The sequence below is a fragment of the Bufo bufo genome, chromosome 2 (genome assembly GCF_905171765.1).
Source record: "Bufo bufo chromosome 2, aBufBuf1.1, whole genome shotgun sequence".
In the NCBI taxonomy this organism is placed as follows: Eukaryota; Metazoa; Chordata; class Amphibia; order Anura; family Bufonidae; genus Bufo; species Bufo bufo.
The window spans coordinates 106,297,783-106,325,634 of NC_053390.1; the positions used below are offsets into that span (position 1 = coordinate 106,297,783).

Consider the following 27,852-nt stretch of genomic DNA (forward strand, 5'->3'; position numbering starts at 1 on the left):
ATGTACTCATTAGAGATGAGCGAATTTCCACTTATAAAATTCGTTCACACTTCGTTTGGTGGTAAAAGGTGAATTGCGTTATGGATTCCGTTACCACGGACCTTAACCCAATTCTATGAAGGAATGCATAACTGAATTCCTTTAGCGGCATTCCGTTATTTATTCCGTCATAATAGAAGTATATGGGCTGCAAAACGGATCCGTCCTGTTTCCGTTATGCAGGGGAGTCCTCTAAAGGCATTCCGTTATACATTCCATCATAGAATTGCGTTATGGTCCGTGGTAACGGAATCCATAACGCAATTTACCTTTTACCACCAAATGAAGTGTGAAAAAATTTCTAAATATATATATATATATATATATATATATATATATATATATATTAATGGACATCTACCGCCCTATCAGAAACCTCGGAATTAGGGCATATTGAAGATGGCCTAATCGAGGTGAACCAGCATTCGAGCAGCACCTTATATTTTCATGTCAAGGTTTTTGCCCTCAGTCATTCCATAAACCCATGCCATGTCCCCGAGCTCTTTTTGGGCATATGGATGCCATAAAGGCGATGTCTCCCCGCTATGTGCCGGAGCAGAGTTGCTAACTTACAGCAGCTCTTGCATACTCAGGACATCCATCCACATTCGTCTGAATGACCACCTAGTAAAGCCTCATTCACATGTCAGTGTTTCACGGATGTGTGCTGTACGTGTTCTCCACGGACAGCACACGTCCCAATTCATTTTATTGTGTGTATTCACACATCTCAGAGATTTAGCACGGTCAATGGGTCTGTTTTTTTAGCACGGATGCATGCTCTATTTTGTCCTTCGAGGACAGCTTCACGGATGCGCCGCTGACCACCTGCTCACGGATTTGAGCACGGACGTGTGAATGAGGCTTAATACTGCAAGTCTTTGCAACTACCCTTGGCAAAATCAGCAGCAGGTCCTGTATTAAAGGGGTTGTCTTTGATAAGACATCGCTTTTAGGGAACTCAACTCTTTTAAGACATAGCTTTACTATAGTGATATATTCCTGTTAATTCATGTATAGTCCTTCTTATGGGATTACTTAGAGCAGGGATGCCCGACCTGCGGCCCTCCAGCTGGTGCAAAAATATCATTTAGAGATATTCGATTCGTCCATCAAAAAAAAAAATCTTGATTGACAGGGCCAGACATCTTGTCTAGTTGTGACAATCTCGCACCTATGCCACTACTCCGACTACACTTCGGGGTATCGGCGCATGCACAGTCACCGTTCTGGTAGCAGCTGCGCTTGCACCTCTACTTGGAGCAGTGGTGCAGGTGTGAGATTGTCAAGGCCGGGTGGGATGTCCTGTCAAGTGTCAGGTTGGCACCTCTTGAGCAGTGGGGACAACTCCCTGCTGTGCAGGAACTCATTTTGATGAATGGATTAGTACTTTTCCCGCAAAAAATCAGCCCTCATGTGGCCATGGGAGCGAAAAACAGTTATGGCTCTTAGAAGTCAGGGATCAAAAAATGTAACCACACAAAAACTGTCCGTGTTCTTAAGGGGTTAAGGCCACCCTTGGGACCACACCATAATCCAACAGACAGGAACCAAGCCATATAGATCTATATTGGCAAAACTAAATATGCCTAATGCATAATAGTAATGCAGTATACAATATGTACGTGCAGTGTAATCCATAGGAAAGAGAGGCCTTGCCTTATTAATTTACAATCTGTAAAAGGTGAGAAATACTGGTGGTAATCGCCTATCGGGAAGCTCTGTGGGATATTGCGCTGGGCATATTGGGGCACGGTGATGATAATTGACATCTGGCCACCTCCGCTTCTTCCAGATGTGTTCTCGTATTGAGTCAGTGTTATCCGTTACTTACATTTTTTTTGTTACTAATAAATTATATTCGGCGTTCCTTCTTTTTTGGGTTTGTATCGTCCCTTGGCTCTATTGTCATAAAATTAAGCCCAGTTCGTGTTCTGTTTAGTTACTGCCGGCCTCCGCATAGGACGTGAAAAGTAAATCTTTCGGCAGCCAGCGGATCCCCAGAGGTGGAAATGGTGCTGTGGATTCTCACACTCCAGCTCTGAGAAATGAAATTGTAGAAAAAGGAACGAATAGGGCAGATTGATACTTCATTACTATGTGAATTCACTTGTCACTGAGCTGCCCAAGTCTGTAATGCAATTTTAAAGTCCTTTTGTAACGTGCATAAATCTGTTTATTTTTAGACCTATGTAAAAAGCCAGGACAAGCAGTTTGCCGCAGCCACCATTCAGGCGATAGGACGCTGCGCCACCAATATATCTGCTGTGACTGACACATGTCTTAATGGCCTTGTGTACCTATTGTCAAAAAGGGACGGTAAGATAATCCATCTTTCCCCTCATTTACATGGAGCTTGACAACTTCCATTTGCTTTCTCTGCATTATCCTTTTTATACGTATTAAAGTTTATCTTTTAGAGGATGGTCGACTGCTTCTTGGGCCTCATGCACACGACTGTATCTATTTTTGCGGATCGCAAATTGTGGAGTTGCAAAATACTGGCTGTGTGCTCTCCGCATTTTGCGGATCGGAACTTCCGACCCTGTGATAGAAATGCCTATTCTTGTCCGCAAAACAGACAGGAATAAGACCTGTTCAATTTTTTTTTTAATTTTTTTTTTGTGGGGCCGTGGAACAAATGTGCGGATGCGGACAGCACACGGATTGCTTTCCGTATATTTTGCCCTATTGAAATGAATGGGTCCGTATTCGATCCTCCAAAAATGCGGGCTGAAAATAGTCATTTTTTTTTTTTTCTTTTAATACAAAAACAAAAGTCCTTCAAGGGGTTTTCTAGGAATTACATTCTGAATACTAAGGCCCCATTCAGACAAGCGAGTGTCGCGCGGCAGACTTGCAGAGCAGCACCCGTCCTGAACTACCAGCACTGCTGAGGGTCATGTAGCATTATATTGATTTATGATGCTATGTAACCCTTACAGTTATGGAATGTACTGGTTAAGGGCTCATGCACACGACCGTATGGCCCTCCGAGACATATGGTCCATGAGCCGGCCATATGTCCCGGAGCGGCATACATCGTGCGCACGGGAGCGCACAGCATCATAGGTTACTATGATGCTGTGCACATCGGGCTGCCCGCTGGACTATATGATATTATGAGTGCGGGACAACAGCCCCGCGGGCGGCCCGATGCGCACAGCATCATAGTAACCAATGATGCTGTGCGCACGATGTATGCCGCTCTGGGACATATGGCCTGCGCGCGTACCGTATGTCTCGGAGGGCATACGGTCGTGTGCATGAGCTCTAGCACTGAGGGGCCATATTCTAAGGATAGGTCATCAATTTCTTATTTCTGACTGTCGACTCCTGACACCCCAACCCATCATCTTTTTGAAGGGCCCGGGTGCTGGGGGCTCTTCATAGTATATTAGACACGGTGCCATACATTGTATACTGGTTGTGCTTGGTATTGCAGCTTGATGCCATTCTCTTGAATGGGATGAGCACGACACGCAGTTAATTTTGAAGGAGTAGCAGCGCTTAAACGAGCACCCCTACCTCTGCAAACAGGGGTGGAGGGGGTGCCAGTTGTCAGACCCCTGCCGATTTGATATTAATGACCATTCCTCAGGTTAGGTCATCAATATCTTTGACTATACAACCCCTATAAAATATATGTCAATGTGTGCATGAAGCCCAAAAATCATGTTTGTAATTGGGTGTTTATAAAAAAAAAAAGTTCAACTCTGTCAGCATGTACCGTCTTCTTACACATTGCAGGCTGCTCAGTCCTATTCCGTGTGAAATCTGATCATTCCGATGACTCGGTCTATAGTCTTCTCCTCTGTTCTCCCGAACACAAGTCGAGGCTGACATCTTTACAGTCAAATAGAATAGACTGACCTCAAACGTAATGTCCCGTTTAGAGGCGAGAGGGGCTACAGACTGTAAGGACTGAGTAGCCTGCAGTGCAGCATGTACGCCGCAGTAAACAAATGGAAGAAATATTTTTAATAAACCACAAAAACAAAAGTGGTTTTCAGCCAAAAATACATGCACTTCAGTAAAAAATGCCCCTAAAGATTTCCATTGCCTTTTTAACAAACCTGTTCTGATGATCAATTTTTAAAAGAAAAGAAAGAAACTAAATGACACATATATGTCGGCGCTGTATCAATAAAGATTATAATTGCAATTATCAGAAACAGTAGTGCAGCCTACGACTTTGGCTGCATTTTTATATTGCGTTTTTGTTGTGGTAAAAACGCAAGAAAAATGTATGCGTTTTACCCCAATTTATTTCCCTATTATTTTCTTGCAGTTTCTTATCTCGACAAAAACGCCAGTGTATGAGTCCCTTTAAAGGCCTAGAACATCAAGTGATCTTATACGATTATAATAGTGTGGTGTATATAATAGTTTGTCAATGAAGGCAAAACCTTATTCATTAACCGTATTTACTTGCACATCACTTGCCTAAAGCTGCCTGTAGGGGGCACTGGTGATAGGGAAATCACATTTGCTTAGATCTCTAGAATCCTGAATGTAAGCAGAAAAATGTTATTTGCTGTAAAAATACATGTTTATGATGACTGTCAATTTACTGACTTCTGCCGTAAGGAAATACGTATCTTTGTAGATGAGTGAATAGTTGTATAAATTTCACATGGTTTTAGAAAGTCACGTATGTAGCCTTATGCGTGAGATATGTACAGTATGCAGTGACTACTACTCATCATTGGCACAGCATACATGCATACAGTGTACACGTAGTATACATGAAGTGTACATATTGGGGGACATTTATTAAGCATGACGGTGATGCCAGCATTTTCCAGGCCAGTCTTAAAGCGGTTGTCTCACCTCAGACATTGGGGGCAGATCGCTAGGATCGCAGAGGTGGGAACTGCACCGATCTTAAGAACAGAGCCCGCAAAGTGAAGGAGGTCGCACCGCGCATGCTCAGCTGCCCTCTATTCATTCCTATGGGAGCGCTGAACATAGCTGCGCGGCGTGCTTGGCTATTTTCAGCAGCCCCTTTGAAATGAATGGGAAGCGCACCGCTACATTCACTTCAATGGGGTGCTCCCATAGGAATGAATGGAGAGTGGCCACGCATGTGCGGTGCGCCCTCCTTCACTTTGCAGGCTCTGTTCTAAAGATAGGTGCCAGACCTGTCACCTATCAGACATTTGGGACATATCCTAGCGATATGCTCCCAATGTCTGAGGTTAGACAACCCCTTGCTGCTGGAGGATGCGCCAAAGTTATGTGAAGACGCAGGCCTCTATACAAGTTTCGGCTTCCTCCAGCAGGCTGTGCGACAGACTTAAATGTACACCTGCTCCCTTGCTGGTGTTGATTTAAGACCTTTTCCACGCCAAAAACTTTTTCTTGGCACTCGGAAAAAGTGGCATGAGGGGGAAAAAGTAGCAGATTTTGCCACAAAAATCAAGTGCGACAAAATCGGTGACTTTTATACACCAAGAAATGGCATATATGGGATAATAAATGACCCCCATAACTATGTGCTTACTGTACATGTATGCAGCGTGCATAAAGACAGTATACATTCAGTGTGCATTCATACATACATACACCTCCCCCACTGATCAGAAGTGTATCACTTAGGATCCATTCACTCGACTGTATCCATTTTTGCGGACCGCAAATTGAGATTGGAACGTCCTTCCCCATGATGGAAATGCCTATTCTTGTCCGCAAAAATAGACAAGAATCGGACTTAAGTGGGGATGCGGACAAGAATTGAAACAAAAGGAATATAGGAAAGATTTTGTAATTTTTAATTGCAAAAAGGATAACCTTAATATCACATTAAGTTTTCCTAGAATTTCCTAGAGCTTTATTCTGTGCCCCTCCAGCAGGTGACAGTAGAATACCATAGATATGCATCTCAGGAAGCTGTTCACATTACACATTGTGCTTTGCTTTTCTAATCTAGTCATAATGGAGCTTGATGTGTGAAGAAGACAGATGACTCTTTTCTGCTACGACCACTGCCTACATACATGGGATTACTCGTAACATGTTTTCAGGATAACATTTATGGTCGTCTTCATGTAGAATATATGTAAAGCGCATGGACATGGGCTGTAAGGCTACAATTGGTTTATAGAAATGAATTTTAGACAATTGGCTTTTCAAATGCGTTGCTTTACTTGTATTGCACTGGTCGCGGTTTACAGCGTTATAATCCATTTTCCTCTGTGGCTCCATTTGGAATGATATTAACTTTTGCGTCATCTAGAAATATAATATAAGTCTTCATTCCCACGTCTAATGAAGAATATGAACTGATGTGTATTATTAATTATACATTCTTATATTCACACTTATATTTCCCGACCCCCTTTTTAGATATTGTGGTCGCAGAAAGTGTGGTGGTCATTAAAAATCTCCTACAAACTCAGCCGAGTCAGCATGGTGAAATAATCAAACACATGGCGAAGCTCCTTGACAAAATTACTGTAAGTTTTATATATAATATATAATGCTTATATATTCATGGGGACTATGCAGTGGTGAGGCCAAGTCAGTTATGGTTGTGCATTTTTCCTTCCTTTGTACATGTACCTGGCACTTAATTTACAATAATGTTTTATTGGAAAATGATGTGTTTATTAGAGATTAAAGTGGTTTTGTAGGCAGTTTATATTGATGACCTACCCTCAGGATAGGTCATCACGATCTGATCGGTAGAGGTCCGGCACCCCCGCCGATCAGCTGCTCCATGCAAGCACTGCTTCCTCTGCATTAGACTATGCGTCATCCCCCCTGTAGCGGTGGTGTAGTTTAATTACAAGTACTTGCTCAATTCCAGTGAATGGAGTGATTACACTGCACTTCTGAGACGATGGGCAGTGTAATTAAGAGGAAGTAGCGCTCACAACAGCTTATTGGTGTCTGACCACCGCCGATCAGCTATTGACCTATCCAGAGGATAGATCATCAATATAAACTGCCTGCTCAACCACTTTGAGAGGTTCTTTTGAGTTGGCCTCATCTTGAGTTGATCTCTAAGCTAAAAAAAAGACCGTTGTAATTGAAATAACTGTCGTTTTACAATTCTTTAAAGGCCATTGACACCTTTGCACTAATTATTTTGTTCATTTAGTTCATAAATGCAAAATGAATCAGCATTTGAATGATTTTGCTTCAGCAGAGTATGTGTCATTCCTTTACCTAGCTGGCGCTGATGCTAAATCTAATGTAAATCTGTCAGAACGTAGCTTGGGGATGCCACTCTCTGAAAAAGCCTCTCAGATGCTGTGGTCACAATTGATCATTGCTTCTGAGGGATTAAATGTCTGATATCAGCAATATCACCAATCAATCACCGACATTAGCTCTGGGTGCCTGCTGTTTAAAACAGAAAAAACATGGTGTCTATTGTGCCCTCTCGGTTTCTGAGTGGGCGCCGTGTTTAAAGACCTGGTCGGAAAGGAGTTAAACATAGATCCCCCCCCCCTTTAAATTGTTAATGACTTTGCAGGCAGTGGTACGCCATTGGGAGATGACCCATGCTTTGTAATGAAGAAAATATGGTTCTTGCCCTACTGAATTGGAGATGGGAACAAAGTTGCTCTGTATAGGCTAGTAACACTAGGGGATTTACTGTGTGCCACAAAGAATGCACCAACCTCCACCCACAGACTTCTAGCTTGAGCTGACCACATCCTCACCCCGCTGTTGGCTGGTCACAACTTGAGTCACCATGATCAACACTAATAAACCAGGCAGACTGACTGCTAGGGTGGATGTTATTGAATAAAATGAGCCCTCTATTGCTGCAAACGGATGTACTGTTTTTATGCAAATTAGGTGATTGGAGCACCAAGGGGCTGGCTTAGCCACTCTTGGCACCGCTTTGCCTCCTCCCCTCCCCTGTCACCACTGCCCCTCGTGGCCTGATTGACAGGGGAAGAGAAGACGCTTGGCTTAGCTTTGATGGGTAGAAGTAATAATACACAAACACAGTGAGGGATGTTTCTCAAGACTGGCATTCCAACATGCCAGCCTCGATTCCCTGTGTGCCTGAGTGAGATGCACCTAATTTATTAAGAGGAAGAAACTGGTGTAAGTAATAGTAAACCCCACTGTCCCGCTAAGCCAAACCCCCTTTTCTCACTACTTTTTCGAAGGTTACAGAGTCGCAAATTATGGTGCACATAAGACATGTTCCGTAATTTGCGGCTTATTTATGCTACAGTAGTGGTGTAAATGCATTGTTAAATGTCCCTCAGTGTGTTAATCATGTTATGTTGTTCTAAATAGGTAGAATTGTAATTCTCACCAAAAACAAGGGAATCCTGTAGCTGACATTTCAGATGCCCTTTTAAAATAAATGTTGAAATATCTTATTCTGTACCTTAAAAGGGGTTGTCCCACAAACCAGCACCTGGATCTGAATACTTTTGTAATCACATGTAATTTAAAATTTTGTATAGCCACTGAGCTATATAGTAAAATGTTTCTGAATAGCGCCACCAACTGGTGTTTGCTTTTTTCTCTGTCCACCTCAGTGTCCTTGCTAAGGGGAACGCACATGCTCAGTTCCATCCTCCAACTGGCACCAGCTGTATCTGTTAGAAGCTGTGGCAGCTACATGGAGAGGGCTGCAGCAAAAATGACATGCCCCCTCCCCCCGAGAAAGGACCCACACCCTGAACTGCCAACCTGAAATAAATCTATTAGAGCAGTTGTAGCAGTCAATGCAGAGATGGGATAACCCCTTTAAGAGCTTTCTCTTCCTAATTTATACCTGTAGGGGAATGACAACCTATGTAGTAGATGCAGCATGACCACTATGGTGGGGGTCTTTTTAAGGATTAGTAGGCCAGTGGTGTCATGGTTGCTTTGTGGACACTTGCGCTGCAGTTCATAACCAGAAAGTAGGATTTAGTCAACATTGCAAAAACCAGACTGATTGCTTACAAGGCCGATAACAACAGATGAACCTTTCCCTGCTGTTTTGCATCCTACAACTAAAGCAATGTCAGGGGAGATGAGGATCGGGCAGTTGGATTTTAACATGCCCAATCCTTTTGTTCTTGAGATCATGATCTTGAGGTGATTATTCTCTTTTCCTCATTCAGAACACATATACAACCTCTTATAAAGAGCTCCAAGTGTTTAATGCATACTGTAAGTAAAATAACATTACAGTCATTTAGCAGGTAATTGTCGTCCGTGTATTTATCCCCAAAAATCTTCGCACACAAGATTGTAACGACCAATTATTCCAGTATACGGTATCTGCTTAGTGGTCTATGTTAAATGGTCACTGTACTTTCCACCAACTTTGCATAAATAAACTGTACATGTGAATATAAGAAACTTTTCAATATACCTTGTCAGAAAAAAAATGCCTCTGACTCCCTCTAGCAGCTCATTCCTCGCCCCCTCTCCATAGACTTCTGTGTGCAGCATGTAATTTGATGTTCTTGAGCTGACAGCTTTGTTGTCTGTCAAGATGGATTTAACAAAGAATGTTCGTTTTGGGGGGGGGGGGTACATTTTTCTTTGATAAGATATATTAAAGTTTCTTATATTCATTTATATAAAGTTAGTTGAAAGTGACTATTTATAGTTAGAATCATACAAGAATGATTATGCACTAAAACACTCAACTCTCAAGTGACAATCGTAAGTACACAAATCGTACACAGTATCCATTTATCACATTGTGTAAGGTCACCCATAGTAGGAGCAAGCCAAAAAAAACAACAAGAAATGATCTTTAAAGGGGTTGTCTCATGTCAGACATTGGTCACATATCGCTAGGATATGCCACCAATGTCAGATAGGCGCGGGTCCAACTTCGGTGACACCCTCTTATCTCCAGATTGGGCCCCCCCCCAAAGTGAAGGAGAGCACACTGAACAAGCACGGCCACTCTCCATTCACTGCTATGTTAGTTCCCAAAATAGTCGAGTGCCGACTTGGCTATTTCTGGCAGCTCCATGAATGCTGTGCTGTGCGCTCTCCGTTTTATCCCTGTGGATACAGCACTCGCACGGCCATTTTTGAAACTCTCATAGAAGTAAATGAGAGCACTTTCCTTCACTTTGGGGGGCCCTAAGCGAGTCCCATCCTATCTGACATTGGCGAGATATCCTTGTCTGAGATGGGTATAACCCTTTCACTTTACTAAGGCAAATCTCATACACATCCTGCTGAATTAAGAGACTGGATCTGTACTTTAAGGAGGCAGGTGGCACCATCCAATTAGTGTTTGTTAATTAGTTTTATTTCTGCAGAAAACTTGCTTACCAAACAAACGATGTTAACTTTTGTCAGAATAATTAGGGTTTTTACATTAGAGGACAAAGGGTTAAATGTATAAGTAGGGTTGAGCAATTAGGAGACACTCTGCATGAAAAACCGTTGCCTGTTGGCAATTATGGGCTAATTAAGTTGCTGAAGATATTAATAAACCTGGTGCTTTGAGTATTTGGGCTTGTAAAAGGCAAAAGCTTTGCAGAGGGTATGAAATTGTGGAGGCTGTGACTGCACGGGGCGGGTGGTGGAGGGGGATGGGGTCCTGAGTAAAAGTCTCCATCCCTGCATTTAATGTTTGCGCGGCCTAGCTCATCATGGAACAGCGCACAGATGCAGAATGGCTTTCATCTTGTTGGCTTATAACAAACAAATAATACATTACAGCAATGAAGACGTCTTCAAACTGTCGACATGTCTATAACCCCATGGTCCTTAGCTACGGTTAAAGGCAGTGGACAGCTGGTTTAAATTCACTGATCAATCGAACTATATATTCTTAAACAGTCTGCCTGCAGCCACCACTAGGGGGAGCTCAATGCATAAGAATTTATACAGTTAGATTTTAATTCAATAGAAGCTGTAAATGAACTCTTGGCACTGAGCTCCCCCTAGGAGAGGCAAATGGAAATTGCTGTGAATCTATTTTGGGGACACGGGAAGCAGTTCAGGACAGGCTCTGACCCCATAGCAGTCCTGTGGTCTTCCTCCCTAATCAGTATGCCATTGGTTAAAGGGAATGAGTTTTAAGTTCATTTGGAGTTTTATTTGAATGAAGTTGTTTAAAATCTCCCTTGGGGCGGCCATATTGGTGATGGAGAGATAGAGTTACAACCTGTATGTATAGTGTTGGTATCCCACCAGCAGTACACAATCCGATCATGGGATATCCTGGTGCTTGGGACCTCCAGTGATCAGCTGGGGAATATTGCAGGAAAGGTTGAGTTCCTCTGCACCACCACCACATAGAAGTCATTCATTACTTCGAGCCCTTTGTAATAAGCAAACTGTTTATGTAATGCACTAAGGCATTGGGTCCTCTGGTGGAAGAAACACCCCTTCAGCGCCTCTCTTGAGCCAATGTAGGAACCCCCTCCATTAATTCGGTAAGCTCTAATAAAGTATTTGAAAATGCGTTTTGTAAAGCAGACAGTCCTTTTAAATTGTGCACATTAAACTCATATGAAGCGATAATTGAGTAGATTTAAAGGCTAGAACTTCTGGCTTGGCTGACTCCGGCAGTCCCACAGTGGTGAATGAAGAAGTGGTTGCTCTCTAATCCCTGCCGTGGGACTTCTGAAAATAGTCGAGCGAGCTCACTTTGCTATTTTCGGAGGTCCCGTAGCTGCACATGTGGGATGGTCTCTCCTTCACTTTGGAGGCCCCTTTCTCTACATAGGAGTTAGTCCTGTCTGACACTGATGGTATGTCCCAGTGATATGCCATCAGTCTCCAAGATGGGCCAACCCTTTTAATGCTTGATTATAGGTGCTTCTACCTTCCAACATTTTTCTTAAAGGTTTTTTATTACTTCAGCAAGTGGCATTTATCATGTAGAGAACGTTAATACAAGGCATTTACTAATGTATTATCATCCATATTGCTTTCTTTGGTGGCTAGACTCATTTATCCATCACATTATACACTGCTCGTTTTTATGGTTGTGACCACCCTGCAATCCAGCATCGGTGGCCGTGCTTCCACACTATAGGAAAAAGCACTGGCCTCTTTGGTGGCCGGGACCATAGGAACAAATATAGGCTGGCACTTTTTTCTACAACGTGCAAGCATGGCCACCAGTTCTGGATTGAAGGGTGGTCATAACCATGGAAACAAGAAGTTTAGAATGTGATGGAAAAATGAGTCCAGCCAGCAAAAGAAACAATATGGATAATAATACATTAGTAAGGGCCTTGTATTAACTTTCTCTACATGATAAATGCCATTTGCTGAAGTGAGACAACCCCTTTAAGGTTTTTTTTTCCATCCTTTTTTCCCTTCTGATAGAGATGTGTACAGGAAAAGCTTGTGGACAAAAAAAATAATTAGCCAACATGTACTCCAAAATCCATAAAATTTCACTTTCTGGGAAAAAAAAAGGAAACCTTTATGAGCAATCACCCGAAAGCTCCACCATCACACTGTTCATACTGCTTTTCCTATGTCTGTCCTACCGCTTTGCATTTTTCTGTTTTCTAAAAGAATAAGGGGGTATCATGCACATAGGTGCCCTAAATATCTCTTGTCTGACCGTAGGTTGGGAAGTGGTCAACTAACATCCAACGAGCAAATACCAGCACTTATAGGACAGACTGGCCTGGATGGTGACAGCGTGGGGGAGGGAACAAAACAGGTTTTTTATTAGTACATACCAGTATATTTTGCGTGAATTGTTATTTTTTTGTTCTGAATCACAAAATGCAGAAAGGTTCTGGATTAACCAGTCCTGGAAATTGCAGTCAGCGATCATTATTTATTTGCAAATAGAAGATTGGGCTTCTGGTGTCGGCCTGCATAATATTGTGCTTGCAGATTTTGGCTGCACGGCTGCTTGTTCTGGGATTTGAGTCTTGGATTTGTTGTATTAATGTTGTTATAAATTTTCCTTGTGCTAAGCTGATGAGATGTCATTTTCAGCGATGAGGTGCCTAATGGACCCTGGATTCAAAAAGAAAAATTCTTTATTGCAATGTTTCTCCGAGGTGTCATCCACTCTGAAATTTACTCACTGTTGTGTAAGATCCTCCGAAGTCATTTGGTACACAGTATGATGATGGAACAGCCGATCAGCCGTGCATAGGTTTGGTTGGGATTTTCAGACAGCACAGATTTATTCAGATTTGTTCATTAAGCAGATATTTTTGCAGAGTGTTAGTCGATTGTTGATACTTTTTCTAGTCTACTTTTATTTATATGGTGTTTTAGTGCGCAGAGTTGGTATATTTAAAGATAAAGAAATATTCCGAATGGTCATGAATGCTTTAAAACAAGCAAACTAGCGCATACTCATCTCACTGGTTTCCCATTCAGATGGTGCATGGGTCCCGCTGCCGTTCAGCCGAGGTGGACCAGTGATTGGCTGAGCATCATGCCATGTTGTGGCAGCATTGACCCAGACACCATCAGAACTGCAGCCCTGGGGATTGGCAAGGTGAGTTTAAACTAGATTGTTTTAACCATTTTCTTACCATCCTACATATTTTGCTTTCTGCTGGAATACCCCTTTAGCTACCTTACTTTGAGAGGACATTTTGTGCTGTGATTATTACCGTATTTTTTTTTTTTTTTAATGCTCATATTTGCTTAAACTGATTTTTGCTTATCTTCAGGTGATGAATGGGATTTTCTTAAAGGGGTTATCTCATGATTAATGTAAAAAAAAACAACAATGAAAATTGGACATCATATAGGACATGACAATCTCTAACAAAGCTAGAGCCACCCCTGTACCTCCCATGGATCCAGAGATCTCCCCATTCATTGCTCTGCTAGATTTATATCAAGCTGACAGCTCAAGGGGCGTGTCTTCTCTGCGGGAGCTCTCTCCCTATCCCAAATCAGGAGGCAGTTGAAGGATGAAACTGAGCATGTGCGACCATCTCAGTGAGCAGGACAAAGAAATAAGAAAAAGAACAAACAGCAGGTGGCGCTATACAGATGCATTTTATAGAATCACTCAGTGGCTATGCTTAATTTTTAATTACATGCAGTTACAAAAGAATTCAGATCCAGGTGCTGGTTTGAAAACTGTAGAAGGCTGCTTAAAGACTGTCATGTGCGGCACTGCGATCCCGCCACCTGTTCCGGAAGAGAATTCTGGGAATCAGCCGGACACCAAACACAACGTGCAGCTGTTTGTGTCCAGCCAATTCTCTGAATTTTTGCTGGAATGCAGCTGGATTTCTACCGGACCCCATTGTACTTAATGGGGCCAATAGGCATTCTGGATGCATCAGGCAGTGCCAAATCTGGAGAGTTCTGGCAGGCTGTTCTCTGCCGGAACAGCCTGCCGGGATACAAGCCACACATGGGAATAGGAAAAAGTTCCGGCCTCTCTGGTGGTTGGGACCGTGGGAGTACACATAGCCTGGTGCTTTTTTCTATAGTGTGGAAGCACGGACACTGCTGCTGGATTGCAGGGTGGTCGTAACCATGGAAACAAGCAGTGTATAATGTGGGGAAAAATTAATTCAGCCAGCAAAGGATGCAATATGGACAATCACAATACATTAGTAAGTGCCTGGTATTAACTTTCTCTACGTGAATAATGCTATTTGCTGAAGTGAGACAAGCCCTTTAACCCCTTAGGAACCCATGACGTACCATTACGGCATGGTTCCCGAGTCCTTAAGGACCCATGACGTACCGGTACGTCATCTATAGTTCCGATCACCGCTGCCCGGCGGGCGGTGATCGCAACATGGTGCCTGCTCAAATCATTGAGCAGGCACCACGGCTAAATGCGCAGCCACCTGGATCTCACAGGCCGGAAGCTGTATGAGTAATACACACAGTATTACTCATACAGCCAATGCATTCCAATACAGAAGTATTGGAATGCATTGTAAAGGATTAGACCCCCAAAAGTTCAAGTCCCAAAGTGGGACAAAAAATAAAGTGAAAATAAAAGTTGAAAAAATAAAGTTTTCCCCCCAAAAAATTAAGTTTGAAGTAAAAATAAACAAAAACGTCATTTTCCCCAAATAAAGTAAAAAAAAAATTGGTAAAGAATAGGGGGGGAAAAAAAAAGGTATACATATTAGGTATCGCTGCGTCTGTATCGACCGGTTCTATAAACATATCACATGACCTAAGGGCTCCAGATGGCGACCAAAACGGTCACCAATGCGCCTTAAAATTTGCAGATGGCGACAAGACTTTTTAGTCTTGTCGCCATTTGCGACTGTACCGCCGCGATCCTGCGCAGCCTAAGTTCTCTTCAGTAGCACAGCACAGTGGAGAAGGAAGGAGTCCCTCCCTCTCCACTGTGACGCGGTCGCCACTACCACCAATGGGGAGATAGCAGGGGAGGAGGAGGGGAGGAACCATCGCCACTGCGCCACCAATGAATGTAAAACATAAGTATAGGGAGCGGTATCACAGACCCGGCACCCGGCCTCTATAACAGGGCATGCGATACGCGGCAATTAACCCCTCAGGTGCCACAGATCGCATGCCCTGTTATTGAGGCCTGGTGCCGGGTCTGTGATACCGCTGCAGACAATTGTATAAAGGAGTTAAAGAGGACCTTTCATGGGTCCAAAGAATATAAACTTAGTAGCAGGCTGCATAGTGCGGCGCCCAGGGTTCTAAGTGCACTTACTATTATTCCTGGGCGCCGCTCCGTTCACCCGCTGTGGCCCCTGGTATTTTCAACATTCAGAGCAAGGAGGAGGAGACGCCAGTGTCTCTCCTTCTCCCTGACAGCAGTGCTGTCCAATCGCAGCGCAGAGCTCAGAGCCAAGGAGAAAAAAAACCTCCCTGGCTCTGAGCTCTGATTGGACAGTGCTGCCGTCAGGGAGAAGGAGAGACACTGGCGTCTCCTCCTCCTTGCTCTGAATGTTGAAAATACCGGGGGCCACAGCGGGTGAACGGAGCGGCGCCCAGGAATAATAGTAAGTGCACTTAGATCCCTGGGCGCCGCTCTATGCAGCCTGCTACTAAGTTTATATTCTTTGGACCCATGAAAGGCCCTCTTTAATTACATTCATTGGTGGTGCAGTGCACCCCCCCCCCCCCCCAAAGCCTCTCCCCCCCCCCTCCCCCATTATCACTGGCCACAAGTCTCCCCCCCCCCCCCCCCCCCCATTGTTACATGGTGGCCACAGGGTCCCATCCCCTTCATTGGTGGCAGTGGCATATTACACTGCTGGGGCTCCGATCGGTTACCATGGCAGCCAGGACACTACTGAAGCCCTGGCTGCCATATTCAGCTCCCTGCTGCTGTGTGCACAAAGCGCAGAGCAGCAGGGAGATGTGTGAGATCCTATTCACCCTGATAGATCTCTATCAGGGTGAATAGCACAAGGGATGAAAAGATCCAGGATCTAGTCCCTAAGGGAAGAAATGGTTATTAAATAAAAAGTAAAAAAACAACAAAAAAAACCCACCAAAATACTAAAAGTTTAAATGGCCCCCTTCCCAGTTTTCATATAAAATTTACAAACAATAAAGAATAAACATATTACATATCGCCACGTCCCAAAAGATGTGAGCTATTAAAATATAAAAAAATATTTCCACTCGGTGAAGGCCGTAACAGAAAAAAAACCTCTAAACCACGCAATTCGCCATTTTTAGTCATCTTGTCCCCCAGAAGATGTCCCTGGATGTGAGAGGTATGTGGTGCGGTTTTCTCCTATATATAGTGCTGGCTCACTACTGTCACCTGCGTCTCATCTTCTCAAAGTCCTTTTTTTAAAATGATATGCATTTTAAATTTGGCGACTAAAAAATTTAATTTGGCTCCTAAATTTTTTAGTTTAGGAGCCAATGGAGCTCAGATGAACACCGTAAAAAATAAAAACTGTTCTAAATAAACCATTTTTTTGTCACCTTACATCACAAAAAGTACAACAGCAAGCGATCAAAAAGGCGTTTGCCCACCAAAATAGTACCAATCTAACCGTCGCCTCATCCCGCAAACAATGAGCCCCTACCTGAGACAATCGCCCAAACAATAAAAAAAACTATGGCTCAGAATATGGAGACACTAAAACATCATTTTTTTTGTTTTAAAAAAGCTGTTATTGTGTAAAACTTACTTAAATAAAAAAAAGTATACATATTTGGTATCGCTGCGTTCGTATCGACCGGCTATATAAAAATATCACATGACCTAACCCCTCAGATGAACACCGTAAAAAAAAACTGTGCTAAATAAACCATTTTTCATCACCTTACATTACAAAAAGTGTAATAGCAACGATCAAAAAGTCACACGCACCCCAAAATAGTGCCAATAAAACAGTCATCTCATCCCGCAAAAATCATACCCTACCCAAGGTAATTGCCCAAAAACTCAAAAAATTATGGCTCTCAGACTATGGAAACACTAAAACCATGATTTTTTTTTTGCTTCAAAAAAGAAATCATTGTGTAAAACTTACATAAATAAAAATAAAGTATACATATTAGGTATCGCCGCATCCGTGACAACCTGGTCTAAAAAATATATCACATGATCTAACCTGTCAGATGAATGTTGTAAATAACAAAAAGTAAAAATGGTGCCAAAACAGCTAGCTATTGTTATCTTGCCTCACAAAAAGTGTAATATAGAGCAACCTAAAATCATATGTACCCTAAACTAGTACCAACAATACTGCCACCCTATCCCGTAGTTTCTAAAATGAGGCCACTTTTTTGGAGTTTCTACTCTAGGGGTGCATCAGGGGGGCTTCAAATGGGACATGGTGTAAAAAACAAACAAAAAAACAGTCCAGCAAAATCTACCTTCCAAAAACCGTATGACATTCCTTTCCTTCTGCGCCATGCCGTGTGCCCGTACAGTAGTTTACAACCACATATGGGGTGTTTCTGTATACTACAGAATCAGGGCCATAAATATTGAGTTTGGTTTGGCTGTTAACCCTTGCTTTGTAACTGGGAAAAAAATTATTAAAATGGAAAATCTGCCAAAAAGGTGAAATTCTGAAATTGTATCTATATTTTCCATTAATTCTTGTGGAACACCTAAAGGATTAACAAAGTTAGTAAAATCAGTTTTGAATACCTTGAGGGGTATAGTTTATAGAATGGGGTCATTTTTGGGTGGTTTCTATTATGTAAGCCTCGCAGAGTAACTTCAGACCTGAACTAGTCCCTAAAAATTGGGTTTTTGAAAATTTCAGAAAAATTTCAAGATTTGCTTCTAAACTTCTAAGCCTTGTAACGTTCCCCAAAAATAAAAGGTCATTCCCAAAATTATCCAAACATGAAGTAGACATATTGGGAATGTAAAGTAATAACTATTTTTGGAGGTATTACTATGTATTATAGAAGTAGAGAAATTGAAACTTTTTGGTAAATTTGGTATTTTTTTATAAATAAAAATGAATTTTTTGCCCAGGAAGCCATGTCTGAGTGCAGCCACAAACCATGTATTTTTATTGCATTTTTGAAGTCCTAGAGAGAAGCCTATGGGAAGAGCTCCAGAAGAGAATACCATAACCAGCGCATGCTGCATAAAAAAAAAATACAAATCTGTGTAGACATTTCAGTAATTTGCAAGTGACATTAAAGTACTGCAACAGCTGCAGTGTTTTTTTTGGGGCAAAGAAAATTAAAAATGGCAAATGACTGCAGATTACTTTGTGTGAATCTAACCTTACACACAAAGTTGCAGAGACTCTAGGTGTAATGGCAACACCCCCGTTGCACCTATAGGCTGGGCTCATTTGCATACCGTATATTAAAACTTCATTTTTTTCAGCAATGCGGGCACATATGAACATGGGACCAGCAACGATGTCTTCAGCTGCCAAGTGCACATGTAACAGGTCAGCCAGTGTCATAGGTACAAAACTGCTGACAGATGCCATTCGAACACTCGGACAACCCCTTTAAGATAAGGGGTCGATATGTAAAACGAGAATTATTTCACAGGTATCCAACACTTTGTGGAATAAAACTGTAATGTACACTTTCCGCTCATCGACTGTAGGGGTATATTCCATTTTTGGTCAACACTGTTTTTCACCCACTAAGGCTAGGTTCACACTATATCTGGGCAGTAGTTGCTGCTATACGCTTTCAACTGTTTGAAGCAAAAACAAAAAAAACAAAAAAAACTGAAGGAGGTCTTATAGAAGGCCGTGGGTTGTTACCCAGCCATATTGGGACTATTCCCCTTAGAACAGAGATCAGCAACCTTCAGCACTCCAGCTGCTATGAAATTCCAACTCCCAGCATGCACACTTACTCGGCTGTTCCTATGACTCTGACCAAAGTGAAACAAGGATTCTGGGAGTTGTAGTTCCAGAACAACTGTAATGCCGGAGGTCGCTGATCCCGGTCTTTGAAAACCAGTGAATGTTGGTGAAGGGTAGAGGACATGACTATGACACAGACGCGGCGTCTCTTCCCTTCATGCTTCATATACTTTGTTGTCCGTGGAGTGATAGTACAGTACAGCAGCATACATATTAATCAGCGGCAATTATAGTCGTTATCTGAGATTAATATTTACACTGATGTAAACATTTCCAGCACTGCTAGGCTGTGAAATAATTTTACAGGTTAGCACTGTACTGAGGGTTTCATTTTGAACGCTGTTTCATTGGTCGGGTTATTAAAGTGGGAGGTATTGTATCTTAAAATAAAATTCGGATGTAGCTTTTACTTCCCAAACACATTATTCATGTTAGATTAGTTATTAAGATGAGTCTAAATTATAATTTCCCAAATATTGCCACAGCAGCAAATGGCTCATTAAATGCAGACTTGTGATGAATAGCTTTCTTGTATTAATAAAAAAAAAATCAGGGCGATGAAAGCGAGTAGCGTTTATACTTTGCTAAGGGCTTTATATGGTATGTACTTTTTTATCTTTTTTTTTCCTACGACATTGCAGATTAAAAAGATGGTGCATGTATTCAGTGAACGAACCGTTGAATTGTAATTCATGGATGGTTAAAGGAGAACACTGCCAGTACGCCGCGTCACAGCTTCCTGCTACCCCCTGAAAACAGAAATGATGAAATATGCTGTATTTTCTTCCTCACTGTATGAAAGAACAGTCAAATTCTCCGTGAAGTTGTAATCTTTGAAAGACAACTTACTTCCCAATCGTACCGCTAGGCCTCATGCACATGACTGTATTTCTCATCCATGCGCTACCCGCATTTTTTTGCATGTAGCACTCTGGCCCATTCATTTCTGTTGGACCATGCGACAGTCCATATTCTGTGCAGATCCATGTGGCCGTTCTGGACCTTACAGAACAGGTCCTTTTCTGGTCTGCATCGGGGGTGAGAATAGTCATTTCTATTGATGGGAGCGAGAATTATGCCACATGCACACGGAAGGTATCCGTATTTTGCGGACCCTTTGCAGACTGCAATACTCAAATGTCACGCAATGTATCCTGCACGGAGAACTCTATTAAAAAAAGAAAAGCAGTGCCAGAATTGCCATTTTTTGCTTATTTGCTTAAAACTTCATTCTCGCTTTTCCTCTGCCTTAATTTCCCTTCACATTGGAGACCTGATTGGGTAACTGATCCGTGTTGTTTTGTTTGGCCGCTCAGTTGTCGTAGTTTGATCCGCAAAAAAAAAACGGATGACGTACGTATGGCATCTGTTTTTCTTTGCGTATCCATTGTAACAATGCCTATCCTTGTCTGCAAAACGGACAAGAATAGGACATGTTCTATTTTTTTGTGCGTGGTTCCGGAACATGCCTACGGATGCGGATAGCACACGGTGTGCTGTCATTGAAATGAATGGGTCAGCTAAAAAAACGGAACGGACGCGGAAACAAAATACGTTTGTGTGAATGTAGCCTAAGTGTGAGGAGGGATGAGCGCTCCACTCATGAATACTCAGACTCCTGATCTGTATCTGTTGTACTTTCTAATGGGCAGCTGTGATCCCGGTCTTCTCTGTCGGCTTGTCCCCATTCTCAATGGCCATTGCCGCTTACTTTCAGCATTGCAGCTGCCCTCTCCTCCAGTGCTGTCTAGCTGGCAGTCCGTGCCCACTGCCGGTGTGTCTCCACTCTCATCCCACATGGTCTCCTGTCTGTTAGTTCCTGCTTCCTTAGGGCACCTGCTCTCTCTCCGGATATGGCCAGCATGAGCAGCTAGTGATAGCATACCATACCCTGGGTTATTTTAGGTGCCTTCCCTTCTGGGGGCGTGCCTGAGCAATAGGTCTTGGCTTTTCTAATCCTTAAAAGGTGCACTATTTTTCTGTTCTGATTTCAGTTCTCAACCTCTGCTCGTTTACTGGATTTTAGCCGATGCTGCCTGACCTGACTGCTGTCTGACTTCCATGCTGATCCTGTGCCTCCTGGCCTGACTTGTTGCCTGAATACCAGATTGAACAAACTTTGCTTGCCCTGACCTCGGCCTGTCCACTGGCTACACTTTATCCTTTTTCTTTGATGCCCTGTACTGTGCTCTTTACCTGCCTGGTCAGCTGTCACTGAACAGACGCTACTTCACCAGGTAGTGGCCTGGTGTTCCACTGCAGTGGAGTCCAGATCCCTGTAAACGGGTTAAAGGGGGAAGACCAGGGGTGCCACATAGATAACAGTACCTCCAAGTCAGATCTGTTCAGTGGCACAGTGGGTCCACACCCACTTTGTGACAGCAGCGCTATGTCTTGCACTACTGCCTTGCAGCATTTAGGTCCTGGATACGAAATTGACCAAGGATGTCATCTGCATGCAGCTTGTATGTTTTTGTGTTTGCGTGGGTTTCCGCTGGAGTTTACAATGCGAGCCCCAATCAGTGTTGGACTGGTGGGCATGCTGCGGATCTTAAAATCTGGACGGAAAAAATCTGCAATCCAATTCTCATAGAATACAATGTACATGACCTATGGGGCGAATTATCTGCACAGAAAATCCGCACGCAATCCTGATCGTGTGCATTTAACCTTAAGAGGATGTTTGTTAGAGGTTGCAATCTTTCTGAACCTGCACAGTAACCCATGTACCGCTGACCATTGTAGAACACACAATGACGGGGAGCTCAGAACACAAATAATATGATGTTTCTTCTTTGTTTCTGATGCAGGGTAAACATTTCCAGATATTTTCTGTGCTGTACCGAGACTTGGCGGTTTGTATGTCTTTTTATGTTTTAGCAATTTCATTTACTGATGCTCGTTCTTCATTTAAAATGGATTAAATGGAGGCAAGCGGAGCTTTTAGTGGCCGTCGTTCTGGTGTAAAGGGAAGCTTGTGAAACCTGCATTGTTTCTTAAGTGGCTCCTTTTGCAATACATAATTTGTACAATTTCCTTTTTATACTCACTTCTGTGACTACTTGTGGAAGCGCCGTTGTAGGTCCTGGCTTCTGTTAATAGAGACAGTAACAAGACGGCAAATACTGTTGATGCGTCCGAGTTAAGAAAGTGCACTTAACTGCTGGTTAAATGCTTGTGCCGCACAGTAGACCCTCTGCCTGCGCTCAGTGTATGGCCACATTAAGCCGGGTAGTAATGGAAGCAATAAACCCTTGAGTATTTTCTTTTTTTTTCTTTTTAGCCGAAACCTTGAAGTTTGAAAAGCCAGAAATGGACTTATTTTCATTAATGAGAGAACGGAGGCGAAATTCAGTTTGAATAGGAAATAAGTGCAGCTTACTAAGGGTATTACGTGTTTATCATATAAGTATCTGGGTGGCTGGATTTTCTTTTTAAGGCAGATTTCCCAACAGGTTGCTGATACATTTAGTATGTCTAATACTATATGTGGTTGTAGAAATAAATTGTTAAATGTTGTATAACTTGCCATTCATAGTAGGGAACATTTAAATGTATTTAGTTTTTAATAATGTATTTTTAATGTACCATATTTTTCGCCCTATAAGACGCACCTAGGTTTTAGAGGAGGACAATAATAAAAAAATATTTTTCTTTAGACCTCCTATCAGACCAGCAGTCGGACCCCCAATATTAATAAGACCCTCAGTCAGACATGAGATCAGACCCCCAGTATTATTAAGACCTCAGCTCAGACCCCAATGTAAATGACCCCCATTCAGACCTCAGATCAGACCCCCGTGCTTCAGATCAGCCCCATGCTTCAGATCAGCCACCATGCCACAATGCAAATAAAAAAATCAACTTGCCTCTACTGCTCCAGACGCCGCAGGCTCCCAGGATCCAGCTCTGTCTCTTCTTCCTACCGCTGGCTGTGCTGTGACCCGACGTGCACAGCGTGCGATCACAGAGCGTCCTTGCGCTCTGCGCAGCCACAGAACAGCCGATGGCAGAGGACCAGGAAGTGGTGAGTACAGAGCTCAGGGAGCGCTGCATTCACTGCTTTCCGGTCCTCCGGTACTAATGAGCGCTTCCATAATGACTTACTGACATTTCCCCTCCACTTTGTGTCTTATGGGGCAAAAAATAAAAAAGAATATTTTTTAAATAATGACGTGAAAATTATTTTATAAATGGAAGAGTAAATGAAACATTCATACCTAGCAATACCTCTAAAGGGGCAATTCCGTTAGGGTAATTTTTTACCCCAATATTCATAGAAAACATAATTTTTTATTTTTTTTTGCCTGTTTTTATTTTTTTTATTTTGGCAGTAATATGAAATTAAAAATGAAATTGAAATATTGTCCTTCAGTAGGAGTGGGCACAAATAAGACCTCCTGTATTGTCAGTTTACTGCTGCCGTAAGGGGAAGATGCTATCCTGAAAGCTAATCCTCGTGATAATAGGTGTAAAACCTGGGTATGACCGCTCTATTGTTATCTTGATACCCGTAGACCTAGATAAAGATGCCCAGAGAAGAGCACTATACATATGAGTGTGGTGTTAAATGAGTCACTACAGGGGGTCTCTCTCTGGTCACAGTGATGGTCTGACTGAGGGAGTAAAGGGAGACTGTTTGCCATGCTAAAAGTCCAAACAAAGAAAGAGATAAGGAGCCTGGACAGGAAGTAGAATACTTTATGTGATAATTTTTTTTTTTATGGAAGTGTCCTTTTCAAAGTGTATATCCAACTTTAAATGGGTTAAAATTAGAGGATTAATTTCATAATCTATGTTTTTAAGGGTCTGTTTTTTTTATTTTTATTGTTGTATCTAAATTCACTTCTCTTTAGACAACCGCACGTTAGCATGGCTACACTGGGGTTACTTAAGCCCACCAGAGGAAATTACTCTCAGGGCCCAAACCCCATATTAGTAAAGTCTAATAGATTGTATAGCTTCAAAAGCAGCCTCATATTTTTTTCCTCCTGGACTTTTGGGGCCCACTGTGGTATCCGAGACTGGGCCGATCAGAGGATTCCTCTGGTACACTGGTGGTCTAGTCTGACTGTGCACGTTAGGTTCATTCACAATAGCTCCATGGCTTATGTTTATAGCGGATTCTTTTTCTAACTGTTCTAAATGGGCACTGGTGAACCCTGCTACCCATCAGCTTCAGTGCATTTTTGATGCCATGAATTGCAGTGCAGACTGCGCTTTCTTTCCCGAGCCTGAAAGGAACTTGCAAAACTGCTGACAGAGGCGCCCTTTCATGGAAACCATCTAATACAAATTAGAATATTTTTTTGTCACTTGTAATATTTTTTGTCATCTGATTGAATGTGTTTTGTATAGAGCAGGGATGCCCAACCTGCTGCTCTCCAACTGTTGCAAAACTTCAACTCCCAGCATGCCTGCACTACCTACAGCTATTAAGGCATCTTGGGAATCGTAGTTTTGCAACAGCTGGAGGGCCGCAGGTTGAGCATCCCTTGTATAGAGGTAGCTCTTCTAGAGGGGCCCCAACATTCCTAGACCGCTCGGAGCAGCCAATGGCAGAATTATTGGGGCCTATGCTTACATGGCCATAATAATTTCATAATTACGGTCTGCCTTTACGCTGCAGTGTTTGTGTCCGTTTAGCAGTTTTTGCTTTCATGCCAGTGACTTGTATATCTGGCACTGGGTATCTCCCATATGTGGGGATCAAATAAAAAAAAATCTGCACAGAAATCAGTACATGCTGCAAATTTTCATTTCCGCAGCATGCTCATTCTGCTACCGAATTGCCATGGATTTTCTCATTTTTTTCAGCCTTTTCAATGCAGGACCTCACTTTTATTTTTCCGTGGTGATTGGTCACTTTGGGCATCAAGGCCTATTTTTCTATAGTAAATATCAGAAAAAATACACAGAAGGCGCATAGAGCAACACCTGGGATAACAAAGAGACGAGAGGTTTTGGTATGGAAACCACTCAACTTGGTGCGTTGTGCTAGTTGCACAACAACCTGACATGCCAAATAGGGGTACGTGAAGCTGCTGCATCGCTGTCTCACTAGACGAAATCCGGTTGAAGAGTATGAAGGGAAACAAAGAAAAAGTTGACGTCTCGTGGGCGCTGCTTGGCGAAGAAACTTTTAACTGCGTAATCTTGGTTTATCCACTTATTTGTGTAAAATAGCAACGCATTTTGGGGCTACACCAGTCCCCTCCTCAGGCATTACACAGTGTAAGCGGGAACAAGACTGCTGAGGCCAGTGATTGGCCACAGAGGTCCCATGTGGCATACAGGAACGTCACTGCTGCAGTCATGTAAACAAAGCCTGGCTTGGAAGATAGGAGCAGCAGTCCTGGAGTGGAAGTGGTTTAACTTTTATTTTAAGTCCTTCGCTGCCATTTAGCAATTTTTTGTGTAACTCATTGAAAGAGGTTGTCCCACAAAAAATATTCAGCAAATTTCAAACCAGCACATGGATATGAATATTTTTGTAATTGCATGTAATTAAAAATGTAGTATAGCCACTGAGTTATTCAATAAAATGTATCTGTATAGTGCCACCTGCAATTTTTTTTTCTTATTTCTGTGTCCACCTCTGTGAGATGGCCGCACATGCTCACTTCCATCCTTCAGCTGCCTCCTGAGCTGTGATAAGGGGACAGCTGCATCAATATGGACTTTCCCCCTGAGCTACAGCAGAAAGGACACGCCCGCCTTAGCTGTCGGCTTGATAGACATTTAGCAGAGCAATTGAAACAATGAATGGGGAGATCTCTGGATCCATGTGAGGTACAGGGCTGGTTCTAGCTTTGTTAGAAAGAGGTTGTCATGATAGCTTAATCATATTTTATATTAATCATGGAATATCCCTTTTAAAGAGATAATTGGCATAATGTGTATCAAATTTTTTCAGACACGCATGCTTCTTAGGCCCCATTCACACGACTGTATTTTTCTGTCCGCATCCGTTCCACAATTTTGCGGATCGGTTGCATACCCTTTCATTTCAATGAAGCCGCAAAAGATGCGGACAACACACCATGTGCTGTCCGCATCCGCACTTCCATTCCTTGGCCCCGCAAAAAATCTAGACCATGTCCTATTCTTGTGGACAAGAATAGGCATTTTTATCATTCCAATCTGCAAAATGTGGAAGGCAAGTAGCCGGCATCCGTGTTCTGCGGACCCACAATTTACGGGCCGAAAAAAAAATATGATATGGTCGTGTGAATGAGCCCTTAATAAACTAGGCACATTTTAATTTAACAGCCAGAAAATCATACCTAATCCATATGCAAAATTTGTTGCATGTCTGCATTTGCAACTTTTTTTTCTTGCACAAAATTTTTTCGAAACATATTTAGAAATGTGGGTAATAGTTACTAATAATGTGGTATAAAACAAGTGTTCACCCAGCAAACCCAAATCTACGACTTGATGCTATGTATAAGATAGGTGTTCCTTGTGAAAGAGGGCAACCTTGTTTAGTGCCATTAAAAATGTGGAACCTCTGAGACAGTGTGCCATTTATTTTAAGTTATGCAGAAGGCCCGGTATATAGTGTGAATACTGCTTTTGTAAATGTTTCAGGAATCCCAAATTTCTCCAGAGCTTTTCGCATAAATAACCAATCTATCCTGTCGAGTGCCTTTTCGGCGTCGGTGGATAGTAGTGCCATGGGTATGTGTTTGATCATTGCATATTGGATACGTTGTAATATCCTAAGAGTGTTCTCTTTTCCCTCTCTACTTTTTATAAACCCAACCTGCTCTTGGTTGATCAAGGTGGGAAGGAGATGCTCGAGTCCATTTGCTAACAGCTTGATATCTGCATTAAGTAGAGAGATTGGCCTATAACTACTGCATAATTTAGCATCCTTTCCCTCCTTGTGCAAGACAGATTTGTGAACCTCTAATGACTGTGCAGGGAAGTCATTCTTGCTTATCCCAAAGGAAAATCCGTTACCTAAGACGGTTGCTTGCCCCGCTAAAACTGTGCGATGTATGGCAAATAATACAAGGATTATACCTTCTACTCTGAAGTCCAAAAATCATATCAAAGGCTAGACTACCTGATTTTATCTAACACACATATATCTACTTTGAGTCCAAAATTGGTAATATTGGGATCTCAGTTCATGCCCCTCTTACTTTAACTTTAAAGATTGTCTCCCTCCCCAAGAGAACATTCTCTTGGCGACTCAATGAGTCACTGCTGAAATCTGACGCAAACAAAAATAAAATACCAAAGGTTATTCAAAACTATTTAGCTGAAAACAACAACAGCCAAATTTCACACACGATAATTTGGGAAGCCCATAAGAGGGGAGCTGATTGCTATGGGGACGTATGATAAAAAGCAGAGACAAAGAGAGATAGATGATGTAGTAGCGATCTCACGACTGGAACAAAAACTAACTCTCATCCGCTCAACAAGTGTTTGCTGAACTCACGACTTAAAGAGAAAAACCTCAGTCAATTACTAAACTATAGAGCTGCCAAAGCTTATCTGTATCAAAATGCTAGCTTTTTATTTTTAATGATTTGGGCCACTTCTGCTGAGTACCACAGTGGTCTCTTCCTTTTTTTGCTTTTACTGACAAGTCTAA

General features: G+C 42.4%; 1 protein-coding gene across 1 annotated transcript in view; it reads left to right on the forward strand.

Annotated features, from left to right (window-relative positions):
* Positions 1 to 27,852, forward strand: part of AP3B1 (adaptor related protein complex 3 subunit beta 1) — a 287,452-nt gene that overhangs the window by 105,155 nt on the left and 154,445 nt on the right. The window contains 2 exon segments of the mRNA XM_040419630.1: positions 2,226 to 2,358; positions 6,388 to 6,497. Coding sequence (XP_040275564.1) covers positions 2,226 to 2,358; positions 6,388 to 6,497 — 243 coding nt within the window.